This window comes from Coregonus lavaretus (assembly GCF_964263955.1).
Source record: "Coregonus lavaretus genome assembly, chromosome: 2".
Lineage (NCBI taxonomy): Eukaryota > Metazoa > Chordata > Actinopteri > Salmoniformes > Salmonidae > Coregonus > Coregonus lavaretus.
The window spans coordinates 35,388,085-35,414,821 of NC_139989.1; the positions used below are offsets into that span (position 1 = coordinate 35,388,085).

At 42.1% G+C, this 26,737-nt stretch overlaps 1 protein-coding gene across 1 annotated transcript; it reads right to left on the bottom strand.

The window, feature by feature from the left end:
- Window positions 1-10,440: 10,440 nt before the first annotated feature.
- pyya (peptide YYa) lies at window positions 10,441-14,005 on the bottom strand. Its single transcript, XM_084171952.1, has 4 exons — window positions 13,894-14,005; window positions 13,072-13,259; window positions 11,087-11,167; window positions 10,441-10,813 (listed from the first exon to the last, which is right to left on the bottom strand). Exons 2-4 carry the CDS (start codon window positions 13,257-13,259, stop codon window positions 10,789-10,791), a joined length of 294 nt encoding a protein of 97 aa, XP_084028078.1. The 5' UTR covers window positions 13,894-14,005; the 3' UTR covers window positions 10,441-10,788.
- Between the last annotated feature and the right edge of the window lie 12,732 nt (window positions 14,006-26,737).

Genomic DNA, 26,737 nt, shown 5'->3' on the forward strand with positions numbered 1-26,737 from the left:
AACGACCCAGACCCGTGACATTATTTAGAATTCTGGATCTGGACCCGCTCGGTCCCGGATCGGGTCTCGGATATTCGGGTAGAGGTGGATCCATGAAGACCTCTAATGTACAATAACGATACACATTTATACCAGCATAGAATCCAGCAGGTGCATTTGGTATTTTTTTCTTACTATAATATTCACCAGCAGGGAGTGCTGTTTTCCCACCAGCAGATTATATTCAAGTTTGAACGATGGACTACATTTACATTTACATCATTTAGCAGATGCTCTTATCCAGAGCGACTTACAAATTGGTGCATTCAACTTATGATAGCCAGTGGGAAAACTACTTTTTTCTTCTTCTTTTTATGGGGGGGAGTAGAAGGATTACTTTATACTATTCCAGGTATTCCTTAAAGAGGTAGGGTTTCAAGTGTCTCTGGAAGGTGGTCAGTGACTCCGCTGTCCTGGTGTCGTGGGGGAGCTTGTTCCACCATTGGGATGCCAGAGCAGCGAATAGCTTTGACTGGGCTGAGCGGGAACTGTGCTTCCGTAGAGGTAGGGGAGCTAGCAGGCCAGAGGTGGATGAACGTAGTGCCCTCGTTTGGGTGTAGGGTCTGATCAGAGCCTGAAGGTAAGGAGGTGCCATTCCCTTCACAGCTCCGTAGGCAAGCACCATGGTCTTGTAGTAGATGCAAGCCTCAACTGGAAGCCAGTGGAGTGTGCGGAGGAGCGGGGTGACATGAGAGAACTTGGGAAGGTCGAACACCAGACGTGCTGCAGCGTTCTGGATAAGTTGAAGAGGTTTAATGGACTACCAATAAGCACTGATGTTTTCCTTGACTTATATACACTTATACACTGAGTGTACAAAACATTAGGAACACATTCCTAACATTGAGTTGCACCCTGTTTTGCCCTCAGAACAGCCTCAATTCATTGGGGCATGGACTCTACAAGTCATCAAACCGGCAATAGGCAACAGTCATAGAGTTAGGAGATATCTAATCAATGGAAGATGGAATTAAAATGACAGAATTCAAAGTTAATTGAGAAGGATAGGCTACAATGACCAAGAGCCAACAGGTAGGCTGCTATTCTGAATGGAGTTGTTGTTATTTGTAACTGTAGGATGAGAATGCGCATGCACTGCAGCCTCAATTAGCCTAGCTAGCTAACATTAGCCAGCTTAACTAACTTCTCCCGGTTTGATGCAGTCAAGACAGGTACTACATAATCATACTGGATGATAAATAAACTAGTTATGGCAGCTATTAGTCTACTATAGCGCGAGTCGGCTTGGTTGGTTGCTGTCTCTCCTCTCTCCCTCCCTGCTCCCCGTTTCACTCGCTCACACACGTTTCACTCGCTCTCCCGCCTGCTAGAGCAGCACCTCTCTCTCCCAAGTGCTTTATCAGCTCCGGTTAATTAAGTAGCTTAAAAAATGACTTTTCTGCTGCTTTCCTCGGATCAAATCGGACCGGGTCTGGATCCAACCAGGTCTATATGGAACGGGTCTAGTTGTCCTCGGGTCCGTTCAGAACGGATCTCTATATAATTGTTTTTTTATTTATGCATATCTGGCTCGGGTGGGAAAGCCCCAGGTCCATTTCGGAACGGGTCCAACTTTTTGCACCCGTGAATACCTCCAATCTAAGCCTTTGTTTCGGATTTCTTTTAACCCTTCGACGGTGTGCGGGTATCTATTCTCCCAGGACAATGTAAGGAGACATGAACAAGAAAGAAGGCCTGCGCCGTCACAGACAAAGTGGGCATCTGGTGTAGCTAATCCATGGTATCCATGACAACAGGCTCAATGTATGGTACGAATGGGGAGGTGGGGGCAATAAAGGAGAACAAAAAGAGAGAGCAGCGGTCCCACCCCACTCCATCACCACCCCACCAACACTCATCCCCCGAAGAGGAGAGATAGTAAAAACCATGCAGAGAGGTCCTGTATATGTCGAACGCTGAAAGGAGATGGTTTAAGAGAGAGCATGATACATAGAGACTGAGAAAGAGAAAGAGAGTGAAAGTGAGAGAGAGAGAGAGAGAGAGAGAGAGAGAGAGAGAGAGAGAGAGAGAGCGAGAGAGAGAGAGAGAGAGAGAGAGAGAGAGAGAGAGAGAGAGAGAGAGAGAGAGAGAGACACAGAGGGCGGGACGACAGACAGAGGGAGAAAGAGAGACAGAGAGGGTGAGAGAGTGAGAGTGAGACATACAATGAGAGTTAGACAGCAAGACTAGAGAGTGCATGAAAGAGACACAGAAAAGTAGCGAGAGTAAAATTAAAGAAGCAGAAGAAAGAGATGAAAATCCTATTTCAGCAAACAATAATAAGAACCTGAGGCGGCAGACAGACAAATCAATCAGACAAATGTATTCTACCAACACACTCAACAAGCCATTTTGCTGCATCACAGTGTTTTGTTAACTTCTGCTAGACAGATGTCGGACAGATTCCCCTCATTTACAGACTCTTCCGAGTCAGTGGTTGTTTGTCCAGGATCAAAACAACTCATGTTACTGGGCAACAAGACAGGCAGTAAGTAATGAGGAGGAGGATAGCATCCACATGAATGACCCACATAGATTACACCTGCTTCTACCACTACTGCAGTTACTACACTTCTGTATTGGATATTTATTTGTTTAATCTGTTATATACAGTACCAGTCAAAAGTTTGGGTTTTTCTTTACTTTTACTATTTTCTACATTGTAGAATAATAGTGAAGACATCACCACTATGAAATAACACATATAGAATCATGTAGTAACCAAAAAAGTTTTAAACAAATCAAAATATATTTTATATTTGAGAATCTTCAAAGTAGCCACCCTTTGCCTTGATGACAGCTTTGCACACTCTTGGCATTTTCTCAACCAGCTTCATGGGGAATGCTTTTCCAACAGTCTTGAAGGAGTTCCCACATATGCTGAGCACTAGTAGCCATTTGATTAGCTGTTCAGGAGTCTTATGGCTTGGAAGCTGTTTAGAAGCCTCTTGGACCTAGACTTGGCGCTCTGGTACCGCTTGCCGTGCGGTAGCAGGGAGAACAGTCTATGACTAGGGTGGCTGGAGTCTTTGACAATTTTTAGGGACTTCCTCTGACACCGCCTGGTATAGAGGTCCTGGATGGCAGGAAGCTTGGCCCCAGTGATGTACTGGGCCGTACGCACTACCCTCTGTAGTGCCTTGCGGTCGGAGGCCGAGCAGTTGCCATACCAGGCAGTGATGCAACCAGTTAGGATGCTCTCGATGGTGCAGCTGTAGAACCTTTTGAGGATCTGAGGACCTTTTCAGTCTCCTGAGGGGGAATACGTTTTGTCGTGCCCTCTTCATGACTATCTTGGTGTGCTTGGACCATGTTAGTTTGTTGGTGATATGGTCACTCTGTGGTAATAGTGACTGTTGGTTTGATTTACAATAGACAGTGGCACCAATTACATTTCATTAGATGGATACAACTAGTGAATGTGACGAGGAGTGAAATTGTCATTGCTCATCTTCAAATAACATTTAATATCAGGAGAAATGTATGACTGTTGTCAAAACATTAATAAAATAAACATATCTGTAAAATGGTAAGAAGACAAACATGTCCTGTATCAGTGAATCCAACCATATCTGTCCTGTGAAATATTTAATTAGATGTGATGGTGTTCCAACTTCCATGTGTGCACTTGGCTGCCAGTGGTGATGTCTACCTTCCATCCATCTATCCAGAATACCAAGCCAGCAGCTCTCCTTTCCTCTCTGTCCGCTGGTCTGCTCTAATAAGCTAGGGCTGAAAATAGTCCCTCTTTAGGGAGAGCCACAACACACACAGACACAGACACACACACAGAGGCCCAGTCCAATACCACCTATGCCAGAAACCAAAGGTCCCCCAGGATGCTATTCTCACACCAAGGACTGAGTGTGGTCGATCTGGTCGGCTATATCTGCCGACACTCTGACTGATAGACAGAACTGCTGTATAACACAGGGCTATCGACCTACGGCTATCGACCTATAGATCTGTGGTCAGACAAGCCTAGCTCTCTGTAGGTATCCAGGAACGTATGAGATGGACCGCCTCCTTTCTTCCCCGTCAGCCAGTTGCTATGACGATCTGCTACTACAGTCTGCAGCCGCAGGGATCGGGACGCATATTTTCAGCGCATGGTGCATGTTAGAGGGGCTGCTGGGATGGGGCGCAGGGGGAACGTGGGTAGAGGAGCACCGTCAGCAGGGGTGATTAATCTAAGCTATACACACACATACACACACACACACAGACACACACCGTTCCATCATTCAACCACTCATGCCAATGCTATAGGTGGGGAAACAAAGCAGCCTTCCAGCCTCCCCAGCTTGGGCGCTCAAAAAAAGGAAAAGGTGATTATGCCATGAGAGGAGGTAGGCAACCAATGGGATGTATTGCTTTCTACCCCGCCCCTTTAACGCACATTCACACTGCTGCTAGGCTAGGCATTGTGTAAGCCCCTCAAGCAGGAGAAGAGGAGAAAGAGAGGGAGTACATCTAGAGATATCTAGGGCAATATGGTTAATCAATCCATAAAGCCACTGATAGATGTGGTGGCTTGTTTGGCTTTTATGCACAAAATGTCACCTAAGAGTGTATACATGGGGGAAGATTATTCTAACACAAAAACTAAACAACGGTTGGAATGTCTGATCTAAGCCATACTCAAATTATTTAAATAAAATGTCTATTTTTTAGGAGCAAGTCTGTGTGTGCGGTTATTTCTTCTGCATTTGCATTAGATTATTATGTGCAGTCAGCAATTTCCATGGCAGAATGCCCTGTACATGATTTTGTACTGTGACTTGGCAGATACAATGGCATCTAATATTGCTGACTTGTATGCTGAATTATGATTCTGCCAAACAGTATGAAACAATATAAAAATGATCATTTGTATAATTTAATCATGCATTTGAGCACTTAGCAAAGCAGTAAGCGTTACAATAATTTGCCAAACAATAACTGGAAGAGATAGTAGGGTTAGGGGAAAATAGTAAATGAAAATATTCGTTTTTTTTATTTTTATATGGGGGATAGGAAATGATGCAGACATTTACATTGATGGAAGCCACAATCTATCTGCAATATTAAAGCTGATCTTGGATAGAAAATAACCTAAAAAACTGTAGGGAGCACCCAAAACATCCACTTGCTTTTTCAACTATTGTACCTATTTTATCTAAAATAAAGAGATCCTGATTACTGTACATTGTTCCACTACTAAACTAGCTCAGTAGCTCTACTCCTAAATTTGAACCTTGCTACCACAAGACCCGCCATAGTGCTCCTAGTCGATGGTAGATAACACACAGATCCCTAGGGAGGTTTCCTTCATCACCTCCCTCCTCATGTTGGGGGGTTATTAACCATAGGGCAGGCAGTCCACTTGGGTAGTTAATATCCCCTTTCCACTATTCTCCATTCCTCCCTCCCATTGCCTTTCTCTGTCCATTTCTCCTCACTCATAATGGGCAGTCCATGTGGGTAGTGCATATTCTCTCGCCATCCTTATCGCTCATCCCTCCACCTCCTCCCACCCTCCCATTCCTCTCTCCATCCTTTTCTCCCTTCCATCTCTTTCCCGTCCCTCTCCCTCTCTCTCACCATCCTTCTCATTATCCCTCTCTCATTTTAGCAGACGCTCTTATCCAGAGCGACTTACAGTGAGTGCATACATTATTTGTGTGCCGCCCCATGGGTCTCCCAATCGCGGCCGGCTACGACAGAGCCTGGATTCCAACCAGGATCTCTAGTGGCACAGCTAGCACTGCGATGCAGTGCCTTAGACCACTACGCCACTCTCTTCTCTCTCTCCATCCCTCTCTCCTTCCTCTCTCCCTCCCTCTCTCCCCTCCTCCACATACACGTCATGCTGTGGCCTCTTGTACTAACGACACCATGTCCAGGCCCTAACGAGATCACACGCTGATGTGAACTCCATCTGCTCCCTTCATTGCCCCCCCACCCCTCCCTGACCCCGTCATCCACGTCACCCCCTTAGAGATAGGCTACATGCCCCATCTGCTTGTGTCACAATATCTGTCCCCCCTCTCTCTAAAGACTATGGTGGGTGCATGGCTCCCATCAACACAGTGTGTTAGCCAGTCACATTGCATTTTGTGGTTTGTTCCAAAGACTCAGTTGAGAGAGAGAGAGAGAGAGAGAGAGAGAGAGAGAGAGAGAGAGAGAGAGAGAGAGAGAGAGAGAGAGAGAGAGAGAGAATATTTATTGTTTATTTCACTTTTGTTTACTATCTACATCACTTGCTTTGGCAATGTTAACACACGTTTCCCATGCCAATAAAGCCCTTAAATTGAATTGAATTGAATTGAGAGAGAGAGAGAGAGAGAGAGAGAGAGAGAGAGAGAGAGAGAGAGAGAGAGAGAGAGAGAGAGAGAGAGAGAGAGAGAGAGAGAAACGGGATGTTTAGTTTTAAGAGATTGATCTCTTCAATTCCATTATTCAAATTTCTAATAAGCCCTTATTATCAATACATTTCACGTCTGATATCAATGCATTGTCACCGACATATTTTCAAAATAAATATTATTTTTTCACTGCCACCACAGAATTATATGATTGGCTTTGAACTAATCACATGGTGTTACTTTAATCGGGAAAGTGAAATTGGATTTCCATCAAAGACTGTCCACTTTCACTAGTGTGCTTCAACGTACGGGATACAAAACAGAAAACGCAATGTTCCAAAGGTCTGATTCTTACACCTGAGCAAACTCCTCCACACCCCAGATGGAGAGAAAGAGAGAGAGTATCTGCTAAAGACATGCACCTTGTCCGGTTAGGTGCGTCTTATAGCCTACATGACATGTGTGATATTATGATCCTACTGTACCTTGCCAAAAGTCTGCGCGTGCAGGTGGTGTGCGTGCGTGAGTGTGAGTGTAGAGCGCGCATTGTATTGTTACACCATGCACCAATTTACCAGACTATTCAGGAATTATATTCCTCCATTAACGAAAATACTGTATTACAAAACAGTCTTCATATTATTGTGTATTTAGAATGAATTAAAATTACTGAATGTAACCGTTCTCTTTGGTGCGTAGCCGATAGCTGACACCCACATATGGTAGCCAGATAGGCCACCTAACGCTTTGGGTCTGCAACCGAGACAGAGAAACGCATACATAATTTATCTAACATAAAACACAATTATGTATATTTGTATAGAAACTGGGTTCGGTTAGGCTATGGCTAGATCGCACCATTTGAGTATTTGTCTGACTCTGTATCTACGTTATCGGAATAATCTACTATTTGACAGCATAATGCCCCCACACGCAAACATGCACAACGAAAAACAGCTAAAATCAAATAGACCATCTGTCATGCATTCCACTGAAAATATATCTTAGAATTTCAAAACATAAAAACATTCTAAACGCAATTCTACATAACGGGACTGCACTAACCTGTTCGGTCTCGTGGTCGCGTCGTTGTCTCCGTTTAATTTGAGATCTCTGAACCGCTACTGGTTGTCAAAACGCTGTAAAGTCGTCGCGATGGAGATTTAAACGGGCAATGCACTTCTTTCCTCAATGTGGGCCCCACCAACTACGCATGGCCATATTGTACAGTCGTGGTCAAAAGTTTTGAGAATGACACAAGTATTGGTCTTCACAAAGTTTGCTGCTTCAGTGTTTTTAGATATTTTTGTCAGATGTTACTATGGTATACTGAAGTATAATTACAAGCATTCCATAAGTGTCAAAGGCTTTTATTGACAATTACATTAAGATTATGTAAAAAGTCAATATTTGCAGTGTTGACCCTTCTTTATCAAGACTTCTGCAATCCGCCCTGGCATGCTGTCAATTAACTTCTGGGCCACATCCTGACTGATGGCAGCCCATTCTTGCATAATCAATGCTTGGAGTTTGTCAGGATTTGTGGGTTTTTGTTTGTCCACCCGCCTCTTGAGGATTGACCACAAGTTCTCAATGGGATTAAGGTCTGGGGAGTTTCCTGGCCATGGACCCAAAATGTTGATGTTTTGTTCCCAGAGCCACTTATTTATCACTTTTGCCTTATGGCAAGGTGCTCCATCATGCTGGAAAAGGCATTGGTCGTCACCAAACTGTTCTTGGATAGTTGGGAGAAGTTGCTCTCGGAGGATATGTTGGTACCATTCTTTATTCATGGCTGTGTTCTTCGGCAAAATTGTGAGTGAGCCCACTCCCTTGGCTGAGAAGCAACCCCATGAATGGTCTCAGGATGCTTTACTGTTGGCATGACACAGGACTGATGGTAGCGCTCACCTTGTCTTCTCCGGACAAGCTTTTTTTCCGGATGCCCCAAACAATCGGAAAGGGGATTCATCAGAGAAAATGACTTTACCCCAGTCCTCAGCAGTCCAATCCCTGTACCTTTTGCAGAATATCAGTCTGTCCCTGATGTTTTTCCTGGAGATAAGTGGTTTCCTCGCTGCCCTTCTTGACACCAGGCCATCCTCCAAAAGTCTTTGCCTCACTGTGCGTGCAGATGCACTCACACCTGCCTGCTGCCATTCCTGAGCAAGCTCTGCACTGGTGGTGCCCCGATCACGCAGCTGAATCAACAATTCGTGGTCCTCTGTAGCTCAGCTGGTAGAGCACAGCACTTGTAACGCCAGGGTAGTGGGTTTGATCCCCGGGACCACCCATACACAAAAATGTATACACGCATGACTGTAAGTCGCTTTGGATAAAAGCGTCTGCTAAGTGGCATATTATTATTATAACTTTAGGAGATGGTCCTGGTGCTTGCTGGACTTTCTTGGGCGCCCTGAAGCCTTCTTCCCAACAATTGAACCTCTCTCCTTGAAGTTCTTGATGATCCGATAAATGGTTGATTTAGGTGCAATCTTACAAGCAGCAATATCCTTGCCTGTGAAGCCCTTTTGTGCAAAGCAATGATGACGGCACGTGTTTCCTTGCAGGTAACCATGGTTAACAGAGGAAGAACAATTATTTCAAGCACCACCCTCCTTTTAAAGCTTCCAGTCTGTTATTCTAACTCAATCAGCATGACAGAGTGATCTCCAGCCTTGTCCTCGTCAACTCTCTCACCTGTGTTAACGAGAGAATCACTGACATGATGTCAGCTGGTCCTTTTGTGGCAGGGCTGAAATGCAGTGGAAATGTTTTTTTGCGATTAAGTTCATTTTCATGGCAAATAGGGACTTTTAATGCAATTAATCTGATCACTCTTCACAACATTCTGGAGTATATGCAAACTGCCATCATAAAAACTGAGGCAGCAGACTTTGTGAAACTTAATATTTGTGTCATTCTCAAAACTTTTGACCACGACTGAAGAATAGATATCCTGTCCCTGCCTTTTTAACAGTCTTTCTAAACTAGTAAACAAATAATTATTGCAGACCCATCTAATGCGTTTACAATAACAAAGAAATACAATTAGGCCTACAATAAGTCAAGAACACACAAATGTTTTTGATGAAAATAAGTGATTTCCATTACATGTCAAGGATTTACATGATTTTCATCACATGATCTGTGTGTAATCCTTATGCTTTAAATGAATATTCTTAAGAAGAAATACACATTTGTTTGGGTTAAAGCCACACTCTAAGTTGTGCAGAGTATTATTAAAGTATCATACACAATGGCTTAATAGGTCCTTATTGCGTTGGTTGTGATAAGGTAAGACAGAGCATCTATGAGTTACATTCTCAGAAATCATGGCTATTCCATTCGTTGAAATGGCCAATGAGCAAATGGAAATCTTATGGATTGTGGCTTTAATGGAACTGAATCTTCAAGATGTCAATCTATCAAAAATGCTATAATTCCATATGCTCTTCAATGTAACTCATACAAATATGCTAAGTCAATAATTGTACTTATATTATGTATACATGTATATAATATATAGGCTGATTATAATATATGTACTCCATTATAATATACATGTATTTCAGAAAATCAGTATTTACTAATTCAATTAGTGTTCACATTGTATTCACTATGCCCCTCATGTTCATGTCAGGTAGCTGCCTCACAGGAGTGACATCTACTGGAAGAAGATAAGTATTACAGTTAGGAGGAATCATCTGCATTGAAATCAAGATGAGACATCAGGGTAAGGCAGAATTTACATTGCCTGATATCCAGTTCTTGCACCAGACACAACAGATGTCTGATTTTCAAGCCGGCTAGTAGAAGATACCCATACCCTTACAGTAACATGGTTTGGAAAGTCCTCACAGAGGGGGTCATCCATTTTCAACTAGATGTGATGTCTTCTGCTCATCAATACATTATTTTACTCCAAGAGCTCCTTTTAAAACACCACAATAATTTTGACTGTGAGAATGAATGAGACACAATAATCTATCTTGTCATAGTCATCCATCAAACTTTAATCACACACAAAGCATTTATACAGTACCAACAATAAAATATGATTATCTGTTAAGACATACAGCAGTGAAGGTTACACATATGATTTCATCAATCACTATATATTTTGTATTCTATATCTTAATTCAATAATTCATTATTTACAATTGTCTTTATGTGAAGAAATGAGGCAGAGACTTCGAGTGAGAGAGAGAAGTCTGAGAGAGTGAAAGAGGGGGAAGGAGGGTTAGGTATTTAAGGTTGATTTTACATTGTCTTAAGGTCTGTGATGGTCATTGGTTGTGGTCAGGGGTCAGATGGTGAGGCAGTTGTGGGAGGCACTGGTCGGCCTCTCCAGGTATTGGTGGACACCTGGAGAGAATGCCCAATGAGAAAGAAAGAGGAATCACCACATGTAGGAGTCGTCATATCTGGAGAGGGAACAGAGGGAAGAGGGAGAGAGGGAGAGAGAGAACAATGTCATGTGGAAATGTACATTTGGTTTACTCCTGGGCTACCCAAAGACACACCTACTAAAAGTTGTGCATGCCAGTCTTTTCCTATACAGTAGGTGGCTGTAGCCGATAAAGCAGCCATTCTTTGATGCTACCCTATTGAAATAACCCCAGAAACAAAGAGATATCAGTCTTTGCATCTTCCGTTGAAATTGTGTTGGAAATGTTTGATATCTTTGATGGACTGACCTTGATCTCTGGTCTCTCTCTGCGTTGTTGCCGAACAGCAACTCTGACATCACTCCCTCCTGGGTGGACCTCTTCCCATACCTAGAAAAAAGGAAGGAAGAAAGAGAGAGAAAGCGAGAGAGAAAAGACTGTCAAACTTCCACTCCCCTCTAAGCATACTGCAGGATGATCCCACTTCTCAATGACAGCTAGAACATTGTGCTGTCTGAATGTGACTAAAGGTGCCAAGGTAGCTGTCCGAGGTGTGTGTAATGGGAGAGGGGGGATATAATTATGTGTATGTGTGAAACTTGACCATGTCAGCCCACAAACTCCCACAGACACTGGAGCCACCAGACAAGGCCAATTATAACCTAGTGAGTCAGAGCTCCTTTCCTCTGAAAATATGCTGTTCGAGGCCTTTCTTGCTCAACTACCAAATATAATGAGGGTTTTAAATGGCATGATAATGTAGTTCTCTGTAGTAAGGTAGGTCATAGACTGAGAAACTACGCTTGGATTGTTCATGCAAAATCTAATTGTTCTTCTTTCCGGTGTGTTTGTCTGTTTGTGTATGAGCACTCCCTGCACAGATGAAGTCTGTACAAATGATCAATTTCTCTTTGAAATTTAAATTGGAAGTTGAATATCTCTGAGGGATTTGGCTGGAATTGCTTCCTCTGTGGGGAAAACTTTTTGAGTGGAAAATGTTCATTTTCCCATCATGCCACCTAACCTGCCATTCATAATGGCTATGCAATTTTATGCTCCAATTCAACCCCACTGGGCACTCCAAAGCGATGCCGGTGAAGCGGAGGTAAACATGATCAGCCAGCCTTCTAAGAAAGCGACCGAGGCAATCACACCTGCTCCATAGACAGCGGGTTGTAACAAGATGTAAAAGGGGACCATCATTGTCAGACCATGCACTCATCTCTCCACTTAGAAACCACTTTGTGAGGTTGCAGAAGACAATATTATTGTTATATATATTTTTGATTACAGGAAAATCAGTGTTCTTGCTGCAGGCAAAGCTTCTCTAATGTTCAAATTAGCATTTCCGATTGATCATTCATATTTGGCGGCAGGTAGGTTAAGAGCGTTTGGCCAGTAACCGAAAGGTCACTGGTTTGAATCCCCAAGCCGACTAGGTGAAACATCTGCCGATGTGCACTTGAGCAAGGCACTTAACCCGAATTGCACCTGTAAGTCACTTTAAAAAAAGAGTGTCTGCTAAATGACTAAAATGTTAAATGTAGTCCAATGTGTTATTATGACAGACAAGAAGAACAAACTCCACTAAGTGTCATCCTCCTGGACTATAAAGATCTGATCTACACTTTTCCAGTATATGATTGGTCGTCATCCAGGCCATTGTGATATTATGACAACTTAAATGTGGATGCTATATGATAATGGTTTATAAAAGAGTAAAAATGTTGCCCTCTAAGTTGAATGTAAGAGGGTTGGATATATTTTCTTAAAGATCAATGGCCTATTTGAATATCATGAATAATATCAGGTGTGCCTGATTCAGTGCCATTTCAGCATAAGACATAGACCACCTCTTCAACCCAGACATCACCATATTAATATAGAATATGTTATAGGGAACCTGCAGGCACACAGAGATCCATAATTCGATTTGGAGACTTCGCGTGGGTCTGTCTTCACCGGTTGTATTGATACGGCATTATTTATATGGAGGGCTTAAAGCTTTTTGAGAGTGCCCTGTAATAAAAATGTTGGAAATATATATCATGGTATATTAAGAGCTTGATGCAGAAATAAGAGCAGAAAACTCAGGGGCCACTGTCACAGTAGACTAATTAACCTACACGGGAATAAACATGAAAAACAGTTCCATTTGCCATAAAGAAACGAGGTATATCGTTTATAACTTAATAGAAAACATGTCCTTTGATGTTAGGACTAGGAAGAAAGATAATTTTAATGGCAAAAGCTGCTGCGTAGAGTGCCATATGGCGCGCGCAGGTTCTGCTTACCTCTGTCTCGTGATGAGATTGATGTAGTGTCTGAGTGCGGTGTAGTATTTGGCCAGCTCTTCAGGAGGCGCGTCTTCTCCGGGGTTCTCCGGTTTAGGTGGGTAGGCGTCCACGAAAGTCCCGAGACACACCAGCACGCACAACACCAAGGCGACCAAGATGGTCCAGGGTTTCAGCATAACGGCCATCTGTGGTCAGGAGAAGGGGGTTAGGGAGCACGTGATTGTTAAATGTTAAAAAGTCTCAACCGAGCTAAATAATACAGCCTAAATAGCCTACCAATCAATATTACACCAATTTCATAGATGAGCAGGCATCCTAATAAAAATATGATGTCCACCTGTTAATAATGGATCATTTCGATCCTGCATTTTTCTTTAATTAAATCTGCATTTTCTGTAGGCTACTGAATGCGTCTTGGGAGGAAATTATAGTACAAGCTAATTATCCATGTTTGATTACTAAACTGTTATAGGAATGCATGTTGTGCCTACAGAAATCACGACTTCATCCAAATTTAATTTGCGCAACTTTCGCGCCGTAGCTGTCCATGGTTCTGAAATGCTTTTTCGAGTATTTTCTAGCATTTTCAAACCAACTCCAGTTGGGAAAACGATTCTAGCTGTAGGTTTCAACATGTAGAGCTTTGAATAGGGGATCGGACCATTGAAATGTTTTCAATGACGAACTGCACAAATAGCTACTCATTTTTTATGTCCAAAGATGCAAAGAAATGTAAGCGTCCGCACCATGAGAGCTTAAAAGTAATACAAGTAAAACCAGCAAACATTTAAAATGCACAAGACTAAAAGTTATACTTACTTTGAGAAGACTTGACGTGAGCTACAGGTAGTTAAGACAACAGGTGTCTGCGTCCAGCAGTGTGGATTCTATTGCTTGGCTTCTGCAATGTTCCTTTTTCAACTTGTGTCTTGGTTGCAAATCGCTGGTCTTTTGTTTCACTCCAACACAAGGGGGTTTATATACCCATCGTCGCCTCGTCAACGAGGTGGGACGGGTGGCTGTGATGGTGAGAAGGGGGATGGGGCATATTACCGACGTCACCTGATGATTAACATATTACTATTGCATCATGCTAGTCGAACTATATGGGGAAACGTAATTTGAATCTCTGATGTAGGCTATAAGGACATTAGGGCAATTTGGATCACACCTGTCCTATTGACAAACCAGTGGAATGCTGTCAAACAATTTGGAAGGATGATGTCAAACATAGCTAAATGGTAATAAGCTACAAACAGGCTAAAGATCGACAATCATTAGGCCTTTACTCATTCTTTCACAATTTCCAATGGATATCTTGGTTAAAACAGCAACAACATATAGGGCCGGGCCTCGGCATATAAGGATTACACTGATTCGACATCAGTAGGCAAAAAAACTATTAATATTGCCTATTATTATGACTTACAAGGGATAATACTCCCTATAGGTCAGAGAGTGAAATGTACCCATTAGTGTGTTTGGTGGAGTAGCCTAATCCAATAACCACCAGGTGGGGGTCAAGGTCCTGTTGGTACAGTAATGCCCTTAAATCGAATCAAATCGATTATAATAATAATATCTAACAATATCTAACAATTTCACAACATATACCCAATACACACAAATCTGAGTAAGGAATGGAATTAAGAATATACACATATATTGACGAGCGATGTCAGAGCGGCATGGACTAAGATACAGTAGAATAGTATAGAATGCAGTATATACATATGAGATGAGTAATGCAAGATATGTAAACATTATTAAATTGACTAGTGTTCCATTTCTTAAAGCGGCCAGTGATTTCTAGTCTATGTCTATAGGCAGCAGCCTCTAATGTGCTAGTGATGGCTATTTAACAGTCTGATGGCCTTGAGATAGAAGCTGTTTTTCAGTCTCTCAGCCCCAGCTTTGAGGCACCTGCACTGACCTCGCCTTCTGGAAGATAGCGGTGTGAAGAGGCAGTGGCTCGGCTGGTTGATGTCCTTGATGATCTTTTTGGCCTTCCTGTGACATCGGATGCTGTAGGTGTCCTGGAGGGCGGATGCTCTCAATTGTGCATCTGTAAAAGTTTGTGAGAGTTTTAGGTGCCAAGCCAAGCACCACAGGCTCAAATTAAATACCTATCCATTTTGAGATATGTGGATATTTTGGTCCATTAATATTAGTATTTTCAAAAAGTAAATATAAAAATGAAAACAAAAACTTAATGAAAATGTATATTTTCCTTAGTTTATCATACTACCGCCATCAACATTCTTATGAATTTTAACCACTTAAAATGGACATACATCAATAATTTCAAAGCAAACTACATTGAATTACACATAATTTCTGAGCCCATTTCATAGAGAATGTTACAAACTGGACAACATTTAGTAGTTTACTTTGAAGAAATGGTGATTGGGTCTAAATAGGCTTTTGGCATTTGGTAGTCTTAATTCAGTGGTGTACTTGTCTTTAACTGCCATTTCCAGAAAGTCAGACTCTTCCCAAAGGCCAACTCATTTTTCACAGGCCAACTCATTTTTCACAAGCCAACTCATTTTCAGAAGCATCTGCATTCACCAAATTTTGTGCGGTTATCCATAGATATATTCTCCAGACTGGCCCAGAGGGAATTGTTGATATGTTGTCATTTTTTTTATTCTAGATAACATTTTATTTGGTAAAATTTGGCTAAAACGCATTTTGCATACATATGTTTTATATTTTATGGATGGAAAGATGAAAAAGTATTTATCCACAATCTGCTCTAGACTTTGTCTGGACCTGGAGTGTCTTAACAAAATGAAACAAAAATATTTAGGCTGACTTCATTCAGTGTCCAGAATTTTTTTATTTGCGCAGTATGTAAATATGTGCATATTTAACGAGCTATCGCATCATTTGCATATTTTAATAACATATTTCAGAAGAAAAAATATATGCAAAAAATAATTATATATGTGTCTACATTCAACTGTTAAAAGTTGATGTGATATGATGAAGAGAAATAGGCTGCACTTTCTATAGGGCTACCTGTGTTTTATATTTGTATTTTATTAACATAAATTATCAAATTAATTGTTCACTGTAATCTAGCTGCTAAGTGTTATAACAACATATCCTCAATGAGCTACAATTAGACTTCATTAGACCACATCCTGTAAACAGTGAGTGTTAATAATTTGATATTTATTGTTCCCTTTTCGAGGTTCACGATCATTAATGGCACTATGTAAATTATTTGCAGGTGAGTTGGAGAGGGGAAGACATGGGAGTCGGGTGAATCAGAAATCAAACGCAGTTTCCCACGGGATTGTAAAACTCTCATGGACTGTTTGCCGTCTGGGCCGAAACAATGTCTTTCATTAATTACTGGCTGAGACTACGAAGGAGTAATTATTGGACCAATCAAGAGACACATACGTTGCCTTACTCAGGTCAGTGTGAATCAAAGGGGGGACTAGGACTATACAAGTCTTAGACTTTATCACAGGTGTAGAGGGCTATATTTGTACAAAGAGCAGTGTTTACAATGCATAGGTCTGTCTGAATATGAGCAGAGATGTGTGAAATCATCACCATGGGCTAAGCATTTAAAATGCCCGTCAACACACAACTAAATGAATACACAGGTTAGCAATGAGAAGGATTAGGCCTATTTTCAATAAACCAGAGGCCAGGTTTTATTCCAGTGAAAAAATCCATATGAGTGTTAGTCAGTCAGTGTATGACACTGAATCAAATAACACCAGTTGTATGGAAGTATCTCTAAGGGCCAAGAGGCTCCTCCCTCTTTTCTTCCCTTCCACTCTCTGCTCCTCTCCCCTATTTGACACCTCCTCTTGATTGACTATGACCATTCATTTCCCTTTCTATTGTTGTTGATTCACTCAACTCCCCACCCGGCCGTAACCCATTAGACGTCAAAAATGGCTCAAAATAACTTCAGGGCTCATGCCGTCTCCCCATATACACAGGCCCCTTCCAAAAAGACGCCCAAAGTGTCTGACGTGGCTCCACATGAGGCGTCAGTGGCTTTCTCATCCATACTGATCCTCCTCTGCCCTGTGGACATCTATCAACACCACACACACACCCACCCCACACACATACACACAGCTCGTGGTGTGAGCTAGTCATAGGGCCCCAAAGAACTAACACCAACCTAACCTCCATCTCAATATTACACTGTTTACAGTTTAACTCAATGAGAGTTGGAGGGAAAGCAGTTTGGGAGAAGAAAGTCGAAATATGATCGGGAAGAGAAAGCGAGATAGAGAAACGAGAGAGAAAGAGAGAAGGAATACAGCTTTTCTTATTTTCCTTATTATGTGACAAGTGGCTTGCAAATTAAGATCCAATTAGGTAAAAAAAAAAAAACGAATTGCTTTAATCTCAAACACATCAAGTGTCAAGTTGTCCTGTCTTAAAAGCGAGAGAGACAGATTCCATTCATGATTTTGGTGTGCGTGCTGTAATATAGCTGTGTCTCATTTTAAGAGGAATAGAGCAATCTAATCCACATAGCGTTACCATTAGCAGCAACGGCATAATGACATTGTGAATAATCTAATCAGTGAACACAAACACACACATACACACACACACTAAAATTCCCATGCTTTGAAATGTCACCCTAAATTTGTCTGCTCCAAAAAGAAAGAAATATCAATTTTCCAGTTCATCCTGGGTACAACACTGCTGGTGTGATGAACAAGAGACACCAAAACATCACAGACAATGTCTGGCAAAAGGCTAATGGACAGTAGTATTATCTCTGACTCTGGAGTGTCAAAATGTTAAGCAGTCTTCACAGTGGTATACATCAGTCAATATTACTACACTTAAGAGTAATCAATGTGTCTTAGTAAACATAAGATGGCATGTCCGCCATGTCACATGAATTGCTTAAATAACAATGATTTCAATGTATTTTTTCCTACAACTTTCAATGAGCTTGTGGGTGCAAAAACACAAATTCCAGCATCTGGTGAAATCAGACACTTACCTCAGTTGACAAACTGATTACTAACTAGAGATATCAGTAAACACAATACCTCGAGAAAATACAACTCTGAACCTAATCTACTGCAGGAACATGAGATTGTCATTAGTGATGAAGGGAGGAGAGTTCGATTCTTATAAAGTACATTTGTTACGGTTAGAAAATTGAACATGATACTAACTGGTTATTGAGAGAAGAAAATTATTGCATATCATATTGGAGGTATGAATTCAGTTATGAAGTGTAAATTTCAGACATGTTAATGCATTTATGAATAAATTGATGAGATATAGCAATATTGTGCAATTGTATCCTAGTCAGTAATTGTACAGCAATGTCATTTATTATTGTATTTGTTATTATAATGTATTGTGTATAATGTGTAAAGACAAGTACACCACTGAATTAAGACTACCAAATGCCAATTCAGAGTAAGAACTGTTGCATGGCCCCTGCTTTTGCAGGAATTGGCATTTTTACCAACTCTTTCCACCACTTTCAATTACTTGCCGATAAGGATGCTACCCATGGGACATTCAATGACCACAAGGGGACGTTTCATGATGGTCAAGGGGTCGTCACATGATGATCCCAAGGGAACATTCTCTGGGGAACCTTTGTCTAGTTCCCTGTAAGTTACCAGGACGTCACGTAGGGCCATGTAAGGACTTTTCAGGACGTTCTCAAACTTTCATTTTACTAGTCATTAGGACGTTTTGTGATGGTCCCTAGGGAACGTCCCTGCAAACAAAAATTTGCCATTAGGATGTCCCGGGAACGTCACAAAATGGTCACCTAAAGTGGTCAGGACGTTGTGTCATGGTCCCTTGGAGGTTTTGTCTAGGTCCTGGTTTGTCCCTGAGGACTTTTTAGGGTGTTCTTGGGACATTATGTCATGGTCCCCTTGAGGTTTTGTCTAGTTCCCGTTTTGTCATCTTTTGGTTGCAAGAGACGCGACCCAGTCGTTCATTAAATTAGTTATTTATGTTCCGTTGCCATGCTCGCTGGCAACATTCTTATCCTTTGCTTGCTAGCTAGACAGCTAGCTAAGTTACATTTACATTACATTTACGTTATTTAGCAGACGCTCTTATCCAGAGCGACTTACAAATTGGTGCATTCACCTTATGATAGCCAGTGGGACAACCACTTTATTTTAATTTTTTTGAGTATATTTTTAATTGTCATTTGTTTTATATTATATAAATATATATATAAAACTATCCCAGGTAATACTATCCCAGGTATTCCTTAAAGAGGCAGGGTTTCAAGTGTCTCCGGAAGGTGGTCAGTGACTCCGCTGTCCTGGCGTCGTGAGGGAGCTTGTTCCACCATTGGGGTGCCAGAGCAGCGAACAGTTTTGACTGGGCTGAGCGGGAACTGTGCTTCCGCAGAGGTAGGGGGACCAGCAGGCCAGAGGTGGAAGAACGCAATGCCCTCGTTTGGGTGTAGGGACTGATCAGAGCCTGAAGGTAAGGAGGTGCCGTTCCCCTCATAGCTCTGTAGGCAAGCACCATGGTCTTGTAGCAGATGCGAGCTTCAACTGGAAACTGAAACTTTAAGTCTAACGCAGTCATGACCTCTGCAGCCGGAATAACAGCAAAGTAGCTGTTTTCTATTGACATTCATTTGGATACATCCATAACAATAATGCCCAATTTTTTCCTGGCATAGATAGAAAAGTTGTCCTTTTCATCAGGACACTCGACACTGTTCAATACGAGGAGATCGCATTGCATATCAAACACTAGGCTAGAAGCTAGCTAAATAGATGTTTTGCTAGAAAACCTGCCAGTATGACAAGTGAATTAAAAAATCTTAGTTGCTGAAAACAGCTGGTCAAACTAGAATCGTGGGAGTATTTGACAGCATAGCGCCACTTGCGTCATGACCGCAACAGTAGGGACCAGAGAAATTCACGTTTATCACTCACCACATTAGGTCATCAGATGCTCAAAAAAAAATATGTCTCTGCAAAACCAAATCAACGCTAGCTATTAATTGCGTCATAATTGTCCCCAAGGTGTCCCTATATTTTTCAACTGTACCATTATATGGTTTTAATGTCCATTATAGAATGCCCTTCTAACCAATCAGAAACGAGTATTCAACAATGCTGTGGTATAAAAGTAAAGTAATTCAATGGTATGGGGCTTTAAGGTAAGTGGTACACTGTTCAGCTAAAATAGTGGGAAAATCTTTAATCAATATGATTACACTTAGTACTGACTTCTCAATATGACCGCACGTGGGATTTGAACAAACAACCTCTGAATTTGGGGTATGCTGAGCTTTCTGCTGCGCCACAGTCTGTAGAATTTCAGAAGTCTCCTACGCATTCATTACATATAAAACATCTCTGCACTTAACTAAAGTAAAAGTGCAGACATCCCTCTTTTGCCATCGGTTATTCTGACTATTCTCTCATCATTGATTTCATTTAATTATTTCAGCAATTTGAGTTTGGATTTTCAGTATAGTTGTCTAATGTTGGTGGGGCATAATATTCTGTTTTAATGTTACTCCTGAATCACTATGATACATATATAAAACATTTTGTAGTGTATGTTTAACAGAGCTGGGATTTACTTTGAAGTGCAAAGTGTAGGAATACAGGTGAAATCAGTCGTTGACGCAGACGTGGTGGCGTAGCAGGAAGATTGGCGTGCTGTGAACCAAGAGGATGTGAGTACAAATCCCAGGTGAGGACATGTTGAATAATAATTACTATTTGAATAAACATATACAATCATGTGTGTCAAATATCTAGTAAGTTGAAAACACTTTATGTTCAAAGTAGTGTGTGGGGGGCTGTCCCTGACATTGCCAAAAGACAAAGAGCTGTAAATGGATCAGTGCTTCACCAATCAGGAATATGATGGGCTTGGCAAGGGAACCATGACACCACATCCCAAGAATGTCCTAAAAAGTCCTCGGGGACAAACCAGGAACTAGTCAAAACCTCCAGGGGACCATGATGGTTCGATCCCCGGGACCAACCATACGTAAAAATGTATGCACACATGACTGTAAGTCGCTTTGGATAAAAGTGTCTGCTAAATGGCTTATTATTATTATGATACAACATCCTGACAACTTTAGGTGACCTTTTCGTGATGTTCTGGGGACGTCCTAACTACTCATTTTTGTTTGCAGGGTAGTTTCCATGCGATTCTTCCAAAAGGAAAATAATTCAATATAAAATAGAACGTAAGGGTATGTTTTCTAGTGAGCAACACTGCTCTTGACAGCACCAGGGGATCCATCTTTCATGGACAGAGAGTATGAAAATACAGACATCTCTTCACCATACAAATCCCATTATCTTTCCTCTCTCTGGCTCTCAATTCCCTGCATCAAAGATCCAATGCAGCTGTTTTTATCTCAATATCAAATCATTTCTGCGTAACGATGAAGTACCTTATTGTGATTGTTTTCAATTAAAATGGTAAAAAATAAATAAAAATAGCTTCTTAGCAAATAGCAATTTCTCAAGCAAGAATTTTGCTAGGGCTGTCTTGCAGTGGTCTGAAAACTAGCTGTTATTGGCAGAACTCTCTTTCTTATTGGTCTATTAACTAATTTACCGCCTGATGATGACACCAGGCAGGCCAAAACTCCATCACACCAAAACAGGTTGCAATTTCAAAACAGCTCTTACACTAAAAGGACATTATCATAATTTTCACAATTTCACAGTATTATTCCAACCTCATAGTGTGGGAATATATATAAAACATAGGAAAATCACGTTTTTGACTGCACTGGGCCTTTAATACATGTCTTTAAGCTGCATGTGTGTGTGTGTGCGCCTGTGTGTGTTTGTGTGTCCGTGTGTGCGCGTGTGTGTGAGCAGTGGCCCCTAAACCACTGAATCTGAGTGGTGGTGAATCAGCTTTGTGGAACAATGTTATGGCTTAGATGTAGTGCGTCACTCTACAGACGCACACTGTCAGTCAGCCAGACCCAGCTGCTGGCCTGGACGCCTGCAGACAGACACACAGACGGACACCCCTGGAGACAAAGAGACAGACAGACAGACAGACAGACACCCCTGGCACACCTGGAGACAAACAGACAGACGGACACACCTGGCCCACTGCTGCATGGTCTCCCAGGCAGTACAGCCACACACCACACCACACCTTCCATCAGAGAGAGGGCAGAATCAGCTGCAGGCCTGAATAAATTATCCAAGATGCACCCGGAGGCAGTGTGTGTGTGTGTGTGTGTGTGCGTGTGTGAGAGAGAAAGAGAGGTGTGTATGTGTCATTTACAACTCAAGTCCAGCTGAGCCAGACTCTAATTGAGAAGATCATTCTGTTGCATGCCAGCTGTAAAGCCAGGGTGTCACAGTTCTGATGTCCATATCTGACCCCCCACCCCCACAACACTATGACCTATCCATTTGCCCCACCACCACCCCGATCATCATATCATCAACACACATAGGAAAAACACTCTTCTTCCAAGCCAAGATTACATGTCGCCACTCCAATCTATATGTATGAGCAAACACAGGACAGCACTCCTGTCTGCCGCAGTGTGTGTGTGTGTGTGTGTGTGTATATATGTGTGTGTACGGAAGCTCTACATGTTTATAGAGGCTGTTTGGACAAGGCTATGCGCCTCAGTTCCTTCCTCAAACCTGTCTTGAGCTAATGTGTTTCTGAAAGGGCAATTATAATTGAGACCGCTGAGAAGGGGGGATGTTTGTGATTTCTAGGGAGCGACTCTTGGGCTGAGTAAATGTTCCGGAGCTATTCTAGGGACTTCTGATGTTCTCTATGGGATGGGATATGTAGTCACGCTGTTGTATACGGATGACCCTTAGCCTACATTGGGATGGGATATGTAGTCACGCTGTTGTATAGGGACGACCTATAGCCAACATTGGGATGGGATATGTAGTCACGCTGTTGTATACGGACGACCCTTAGCCTACATTGGGATGGGATATGTAGTCACGCTGTTGTATACGGACGACCATTAGCCTACATTGGGATGGGATATGTAGTCACGCTGTTGTATACGGATGACCCTTAGCCTACATTGGGATGGGATATGTAGTCACGCTGTTGTATACGGATGACCCTTAGCCTACATTAGGATGGGATATGTAGTCACGCTGTTGTATACGGATGACCCTTAGCCTACATTGGGATGGGATATGTAGTCACGCTGTTGTATACGGATGACCCTTAGCCTACATTGGGATGGGATATGTAGTCACGCTGTTGTATACGGATGACCCTTAGCCTACATTGGGATGGGATATGTAGTCACGCTGTTGTATACGGATGACCCTTAGCCTACATTGGGATGGGATATGTAGTCACGTTGTTGTATACGGATGACCCTTAGCCTACATTGGGATGGGATATGTAGTCACGCTGTTGTATACGGATTACCCTTAGCCTACATTGGGATGGGATATGTAGTCACGCTGTTGTATACGGATGACCCTTAGCCTACATTGCCACTGCTCAACTCCAACAATTATATGTTGAATCATTTATATGTAACTTACCTCTATTCGATAATTTCATTTATTTTTATTTTACCATTATTTTACCAGGTAAGTTGACTGAGAACACCTTCTCATTTACAGCAATGACCTGGGGAATAGTTACAGGGGAGAGGAGGGGGGATGAATGAGCCAATTGGAAGCTGGGGATGATTAGGTGGCCATGATGGTATGAGGGCCAGAATGAGAATTTAGCCAGGACACCGAGGTTAACACCCCTACTCTTACGATAAGTGCCATGAGATCTTTAGTGACCACAGAGTCAGTAGTCAGAGGCTTTGGAGTGAAATATAGACTTGACTCCTCAGAGAGACAGGATGGAGATCAGAGACAAATTGACTTGAATATGTTAAAGGGATAGTTCACCCAAATGACTAAATAACATAACGGTTTCCATACCCTGTAAGCAGTCTTTGACATTGGACGTGATCCGTGAAAAATGCTAATATAGGTACCATGACTTGCATGGGATTTGTGCCACAAATGCTAAAACGTTTTTATTTTACCTTTATTTAACCAGGTAAGCCAGTTGAGAACAAGTTCTCATTTACATTGCTGTCATACCTTGTCCATAGACTGCTTACAGGGTAAGGAAACAATGACATTTTGTAATATGGATGAACTATCCCTTTAAGTGATTGTTTACATCTGGTATCGGTTGCAGCTGGTATTGAGTTGGTGTATTTTCACTTATAAGTTGCTGTAATTGGAAATAGCTTTTATTGATAAAGTGTTAATTGAAAGATTGAAGGGTTGAATTGACAGGGTTGTACGCATTATTTAAATAATCATTATCGTACCTAAAAACAGATGCCAGGTTATCTTCTATAGGGATTACTTCAGGACTTGTTTTTCTATTCAAATAGTGATTCAATGGCCCAGAATAATGATTTGTCTGGGTCAAGTAGGGATGCACAATGCTTATTTTGTAAGCCTCAGTGATTGTTCCCAGTAGCTTTACTTGCTGGGCCGAATTGGCATCCCCAGCCCACACCTTGCGTCTGCGTTGAAAGTTCACCTTAGAAGGACGGTTCAGAGCCCACTATCCGCCCTGTCCAGCCTTCAGGCGGGGTCAGTGCAGAGAGAGAAAGGCACCATGAGACTGCTACGGATCCAGTCTGGGCTCTGATCAGAGCTGACAGCTCTCCCCCCTCCCCAAGGGTCTCAGTTGCCTCTAGCACCTGCTGCCTGTGCACTAACCAAACCAGCAGTGGTGACCCAACCTTCCAACCTCCACAATTTCATAATCACAGCCGGGAACTTGATGTAGGCAGGTAGTACTGCATCATGCATGTAATCTGTATGCATGATGGTGGTGGTCGTGCAATAAGTAAGCGTGTTGACGTGTGCTTCTGTTTGAATTCTCCCTATCCATCTTTGTCCTCTTTTGGTCCTCTGTAGCTCAATTGGTAGAGCATGGTGCTTGTAACGCCAGGGTAGTGGGTTCGATCCCCGGGACCACCCATACGTAAAAATGTATGCACACATGACTGTAAGTCGCTTTGAATAAAAGCGTCTGCTAAATGGCATATTATTATTATTGTCATCCCAATGCGTCGTGTATAGAGTTGTGATAAGTCGAATTTGAAAAAGACCCATGCTTAAGACTGTTCTTACCAGCTTCTAGAACAATTTGGAACAGAGGGAGTTCTCAGAGTTGCTAAGTATACTTTGGGAAGCAGAGCCAACTGGGTAGTTGGTAGAATCTCTGTTCTGTACGTAAGTGCCTTTAGAAAGGAGTCTTTGGGTACTCCTTCTGGGCAGACCGCTCCAACCCCTAATTGTCCACATCATGGCCAAGTCAAACCGAGGGTTTCCTAGAGGGAGCCTGTAGTTGGTGGGGGAGCCTGTGGTTTATACTCTTAATTGAGCAAACACCCTTTCCTCCAGCAGCCTATGCAGCATTACATAACCAGGCTAGTACCAGCTCAGCAGTGAACAGGGCCAGGTGGTGTAACCCTCTTAGTCTTCCCCTCTAATGGAAGAGAAAATACTGTTAAAACAACATTAGGCTAACTAGCGGTGGGAATCAGATCGGAGGCTGCCACGCACTGAGCAAAGAGTTGGCCAGACAGAATGGAACCGCTCCTGTCAAAACCGTAAAGACAACAATATGACACACATTAATAGAGGGGGCAGTGCCAATCTGGTTCCCGGTGATATTTGATAGTACATTTGTTCTCCATCTCTGGCGCTTGTAAGTATTTAGCAGCGCCGATGATATGTCAGGCATGGCTGATGGTGTGATAGGTGATAAGCTGTGTCTAGCTGCGTCTGACTGTTTTGACAGGTTGCTTGCTGTTCATGATGATGTCAAACGGGACATTGGTAAAAGGTCATTACAAATGGAGGTACCAAACAGACTAGCAGAGAACCTTTCCACTATTGGAGATAACAAGAAAAGGCTGTCATTCTTACATGTGATTATTATTGCCTCATTTAATCAATCCCTGTATCCAGCTTGTCCAGGAATTAGTCAAAATGTCAGTCTGTATGTGCTCTAAAAATGCACCAAAAAAGCTATCACAGCATGGGCCTACAAGCAATAAAAACACTTGACTTCATGCTTCCTTCATGTAAAATCAATTGTAACACAAATTCAATCTGCCTTGTAGGCTTACAATCTACTGTGACCTAACAATTTCTCTATGTCAACATGATATTATTAAGAGACATCCAAAGCCCTTGATAGACTGAACTACTAGAGTCATGGGGTTGAGCTGTGCCGTTGTCCATTATGGAAGTGACATGGTATTTATTTTAGTAATATAACTACAGACAATGCCGCTATATATTTTAAAATTTTAGTAATTTAGCAGACGCTCTGACTCAGAGCGACGTAGAGTTCAGTGAGTGCATACATTTTTCATACTGGCCCCCCCATGGGAATCAAACCCACAACCCTGGCGTTGCAAGCGCCATGCTCTACCAACTGAGCTACAGGAGGCCCTATGCAGTTGAAGAGAGCAGAGAAAATCTAATATTCCAATCAAAAGCCAACAATTCTGGTCACTCATAATAACCCATTGACCAATTGTAAATGGGAACATTTCAGATCTAGCTGCCCCAAATTATCCATGGATATCAGAACTATATTTACTTGTTATAAAAATTGCTTCTCAAATAGGATAGTGGGGACA